Source organism: Cucurbita moschata, unplaced genomic scaffold, assembly GCF_002738365.1.
Source record: "Cucurbita moschata cultivar Rifu unplaced genomic scaffold, Cmos_1.0 Cmo_Scf00031, whole genome shotgun sequence".
In the NCBI taxonomy this organism is placed as follows: Eukaryota; Viridiplantae; Streptophyta; class Magnoliopsida; order Cucurbitales; family Cucurbitaceae; genus Cucurbita; species Cucurbita moschata.
In genome coordinates this window covers 2,090,462-2,096,087 of record NW_019268547.1, presented here as the reverse complement: position 1 = coordinate 2,096,087, position 5,626 = coordinate 2,090,462, and the positions used below count along the sequence as shown (strand labels likewise).

The 5,626-nt window shown below is 42.7% G+C and overlaps 1 protein-coding gene across 1 annotated transcript; it reads right to left on the bottom strand.

Moving 5' to 3' along the window:
- Positions 1–208: 208 nt before the first annotated feature.
- Positions 209–5,120, bottom strand: LOC111464899. Its single transcript, XM_023109181.1, has 2 exons — positions 4,628–5,120; positions 209–2,406 (listed from the first exon to the last, which is right to left on the bottom strand). The coding sequence occupies exons 1-2, from the start codon at positions 4,859–4,861 to the stop codon at positions 469–471; spliced, it is 2,172 nt and encodes a 723-aa protein (XP_022964949.1). The 5' UTR covers positions 4,862–5,120; the 3' UTR covers positions 209–468.
- Positions 5,121–5,626: the final 506 nt, after the last annotated feature.

Genomic DNA, 5,626 nt, shown 5'->3' with positions numbered 1-5,626 from the left:
CAAAGGATATGTCTCACCATAATTGCATCTGGTTGCTTCCCGACCCCAACAATAGGGTTACTTACTGAGTATTTTTAAATACTAAAACCATGTGCTACTTCTTTTTCAGTAAAGATAAGATATCGTTGTACAGATGACGACATTACTAAAGAAATAAAGTCAAGATAAGGTATCGTTGTACCGAACCGAACCGATGTGATACCAAGACTTGGAAAAGAATTAGGAGCAGTATTATACCATAGTGATAAACTCATTATACTTATCCCCATAATTCACTTCTATACCACCAACCAAAATCACACTTAGAGTAAACCAATCTCTCCAAACATTACATATTTCACCCCCAATTCTTTTTCATTTACAACTTACAACAAGCAAGTATACCCACCAAAGGATGAATAACACAACACAAAAGAAAAAAAGAAAGCAAAAAGGCAGGCAGGATGAAGTTTCAGATCGTACCGTTGTTTACCGTTGACGAGTTCGTGCAGGAAACGTCATGGTAGGGCGGAGTGTTCTTTGGGGTCGTGGTGTCGGGTTCCCTACTATCATGGTTTGAGACCGTGTCAACATGTCTACCATTGATGGGGTTTGGTAAGCTTGCACAAGGCTCGTGTTGTGTGTTGAATCGCCACGAGCCGTGGCTCGCTGCCATGAATGTGAGCTTAGTCCTGATAGAACATACGCCCTTCCTGATGCCTCGTAGATGCGTCGGTTTTCCATTCTTTCCTTCATCTCCTTTAACTCGGCACAAAGTGCTGTGCACAAATGATCACCAGCTTGTCCTGAGATAGTTTCTGATACTGCTCTATAACAGCTCTCCAAGATAGAGACTGCATTGGCCAAATCACCACGCTCGGCCACAACTCTAGCCTTGGCCATTGACTCGAGGGCGTGTATACGATTGCGTTGCCTGTCGACTTCTATCGACACAGATTGTTCTCCGATAGCATTTGGCCTTTTTATCTTCACTTCTTCAATGTCTTCTAACGTCACTGTTTCGTTTGCGATCGGTTTTCGGTAAGCACATTTGACTTTGAGCAATGACATCTCATCAATAGAATCACCATAAGGTACATTAATTGTCACCAAAAAGTCTCGTTCTTCTTCAGCATACAAGTCTCCCACATTTATAGTGCCAATTCTCGAGTCTGCGTCGATGTTTGATCGGTAATTTCCTGCTTTCAATGAACCGAGCTGCAAACTAGGATGAACACATTCAATTCTAACCTGAAGCTCTTGCACAACAACACTCAAGAGCCCTCCAATGCACTGAGCAAATGCGTCCTGGATTGTAGCTTCTGCTTCGACAAAGGAAAACGTCCCCCCTGAAATCTCGGAGATAGCGTGCATTGCTGTAGCATCATGGTCGGTGCCGAACCCGAATGAATACACTGGTATCTGCAATGCTGTGTTGTTATTACGGCGGATTGCTACTGGTAGAAGCGACAGATAGTCGGTTTCGGAACGTGAACTACCCATGCCAAACGTATATGTGTCCTGACCATCTGAAAGTAGCATAATGCTACAAACAGGATTCTTCCACTTCCTATCCAATAATACTTTGGTCCCTTTCTTTAAGCCATCAACAATGTTTGTTCCACCATTTGAAACCAAAGAATTAATAGCTTGTAATGCCTGTTGTTGTCCACTCTCAGTCATCCGACGAAGAGAAAAGACGCGTCGTGCTGTAGAGGAGAATGATATTACTGAAAGTCGATCCGAGGGGCCGAGGTTCTGTATCACAAAGCCCATTGCTCGTTTTAGCAACGCAAGCTTAGTACCAGCCATGCTCCCACTGATATCAAGCACTGTAACAAGGTCGACTGGAGCACGAGAACTTCGAGACGGAGGAAAAGGGATCGGAGTTTCACGACAACGTTGGCTCTGACTCGTAAGACTAGCTTTGATATGCACTAATACAGTGAAATTATCGTGAACTGCAGATCGAGCAACAGCGGAAACTTCAGGATATGTCTTAACCTCAATTGTTCCAATAGAACTATCAACAGCATCTACAAAAGGTGTTCCTTCATCAGGGATAACAGGCTGATGATCTAGGACTTCATCATCATCAAACAGATCTGGCTCAGGTCCATGAGACTGAGAGGCTATCGGCCTAGGCGCATCGATCGGTGCGGGACGAACCCTTCTTAAAACGGTCATCCACGAGTCATCTCGAGACCAATCAATTTGGTTGAATCTCATCATTCCATTGGGAAGATCAGAAGCAGGGCTTTGGAGAGGAATCTCTTTCCATTTGGCTCTGCAAATTGGGCAAATTTGGTTTCCATGCTTAACATTTGAAGTGATGCAATGGAAATGAAACGAGTGGGAACACTCAGCAGTGAAGATAGCATGGCCCTTCCCTGGCTTCATAGCAGTCAGACAAATTGCACATGTCCTCTGCAATTTGGAAATGATCAAAGGATGAGAATAAAAATAACCAAAAACTCCAACTCGATTGCTCCAAAAAAAAAACACGTAGTGTAACGGCCCAAGCCCACCGCTAGCAGATATTATCCTCTTTGGGTTTCCCCTCAATGTTTTTAAAACACGTATGCTAGAGAGAGATTTCCACACCCTTATAAGAAATGTTTCGTTCTCCCCCCCAATCGACACTAGGCGGTGTACTAGCGAGGACGTTAGCCTCCAAGGGAGGTGGATTGTGAGATTCCACAGCGGTTGGAGAGGGGAACGAAACATTCATTATAAGAGTATGAAAATCTCTCTCTAGTAGACGCGTTTTAAAATCGTGAGGCTGACGACGATGCGTAACGGGCCAAAGCAGAGAATTTCGGCTAGAAATGAATCAATAAGCTAATACAAAAGAAAAATGAAAAGGGCAATTTGCTTAAAAACTCATTATCTGCAGCTACTTTTGGCATTAACTTTCGGTTTTATCGTTTTTCGCCCAAAGGGTATTTTCAACTTACCTTTTCCCTTCCCCCTTATTCGTGAGAGAGAAAGAAGGTAAAATTTCAGAAGAAACTTTAGAAGGCAACGTGATAAGACAGTGTCTTTTTGCATAGTGCAATCTCATCTGTCAACACCATATATCAAAAGAAGAGGTAATATCACAAAAACCTCCCAACCAGAGTACACATATTCCAAGATCCATACGAAAAATAACACCACCGCTAGTAGATATTGTACTCTTTTGGCTTTCCCTTTCGAGCTACCCCTCAAGATTTTTAAAATGTGTCTGCTAGGGAGAAGCTTCCACTCCCTTATAAAGAATACTTCATTCTCCAACTGATGTGGGATCTCACAATCCACCCCCTTTGAGGCCCAGCATCTTTGCTGGCACACCGCTTCATGTCCACCCTCCTTCGGGGCTCAGCCTCCTCGCTGACACATTGTCCGGTGTCTAGCTCTGATACCATTTGTAACAACCTAAGCCCACTGCTAACCTATATTAGGGCTTCCCTTCAAGGTTTTTAAAACGCATCTGATAGGGAGAGGTTTCCTCACCCTTATAAAAAATGCTTCACCGATGTGGGATCTCACAATCCACCCCCTTTCAGGGCCCAACATCCTCGCTGGCACTCGTTCCCTTCTTCAATCGTTGTGGGACCCCAATCCACCCACTTTGGGGCCCAGCATCCTTGCAAGCACACCGCCTCATGTCTACCCGCGTTCGAGGCTCAGCCTCCTCGCTAGCACATTATCCGGTGTGTGGCTCCGATACCATTTGTAACAGTCTAAGCCCACCGCTAGCAAATATTGTCCTCTTTGAGCTTTCTCTTTCGGGTTTCCCCTCAAGGTTTTTAAAACGCATCTGCTAGAGAGAGGTTTCCACACCCTTATAAAGAATATTTCGTTCTCCTCCTCAACCAATATAGGATCTCACGTAATCGCGGTAAGACTCAATGGTAAATCTTCGGAGCAAAAGAAAAGGCAAAAAGTCAATAATAGGTAATAGAGGAGGACATGATGGAAAACTACAAACAGTCAACTGGGTAACTTTCCAAAAGATAGAATAATTCAGCAACAAATAGAGGATATAAAACAAAAGGAGGAAATAAAAAGAAGAGACCATATAAGCTCATAAAAAGAAGTGAAATTATGGGTCGCCACATAAAAATAATGTACTTTGGATTCTTTTTACTATTCACCAATGTCTTGTTTATTATAGTGATTGCTGGAAGTCATAGAATGAAGATGGGGTGGGCCACAGGCTTTTAATAAATCACCACTGAGAAGCAAAAGGGAAAGGGTGATGGTGTTGACAGTGCAAACCACTTTTCTCTCTTCAGGGGAGGCTTGAAAAGTAAAGGCAGAGAACAGAGTTACTTCACTAATAAGCCAAAGGCTTAATGGTCCTTGAAGGGACTACTCCACTTTACCATCCTCCACATAAATCCATGTATTTGAAAGTAACATTACAACTCATAGACATTGAAAGTGGTACAGAACAGCAGCACAGTGTATTACTTTCTGAATCAATTGCTTATGAACAGAGAAGGATATTCTAATCATTTCATTTTACTACTCGTATCCAACAATCTTAAGATCATAATAATATACTGAATTTAACCCACCAAAAAAAAAGATAAACAGCAGCAGAGAATCAAGAAGCTAGCAAAAGGGGCGAACCCCAAATATAAAAAGATCCATAACAAACCTTGGAGGATCTGGTTGAGGATTTGGAGAGGCGGAGACCGGAAGAGGACGAAGTGGGTGTCGTCGGCGGGTGGCAATCGGAGATAAAACTGGCCTGAGAAAGCAAATTAGACGGCGCGGCGGCGTCGGAGAACCTAGAAGGCATGGAAGGCAAGGAATCGGGGGGATTTGGAGGGGTATAGAGGCACATATTGAAGCCGAGAGCTAGTTTGAGCTTCTTCCATGTGGAATTCATGGTGAAACAGAGATGTAGGGGCGGGAAAATCTAAGTGAACCCAGGTGGGAATGGGAGGGTGAGGGGAGAAGAGAGCATAGTGTGGAGAGTATGAAGAGGATAAGGAATTTTTTGTGAAGAAATGGAAATGGGTAAGAGAAAATTCAAAATGGTTCAACTGGGAAAGGTCAAGAACATGGGAATTGGCAAATTGTGACAGAGGATTGAGAGGGAGAGGGAGAGCGACGGGCGGAGGGAGAGAGGGATTTGAGCATTTGACCTTTTTTGGTTTTATGGAGGATCAAGTAAAAACTTTAGAGAGTTTCAATGCCTAAATCAATATTAATAAAAATATAAAATATAATACTGAAAAATTGGGAAAATTGGTCCAAGTCAACCTCCATGGGTAAATTGGTCATTTTGACTCTCCTTGCCTAACTAGAGGTCTCGAGTATCCCTGGTTAGAAGGTTTAATATTTAAAAAATACTCATGAACTCCCGATCTTTCGAAACATCTTTTGCTTATGGATTACTATAACGGTGAACACACTTGAAACTCGAAGAATAAACAAACCTACTTGATGGACTACCGAGCTACAAGTCCTACAACACAGGTGCGAGATTCTCTAAAAAGCTAAAGTTGCGAGCAGCTAAGAGAGCCCACTTGGAGACTGGGATCTCAACCGAAAATGCTAACTCAACAATTCATTATTTCATTTTTTTTTTCTAGCTCCTTAAATACTCGGTTAATCCTCGTTTTTTCTTTTATTAAATATCCCAACTTTT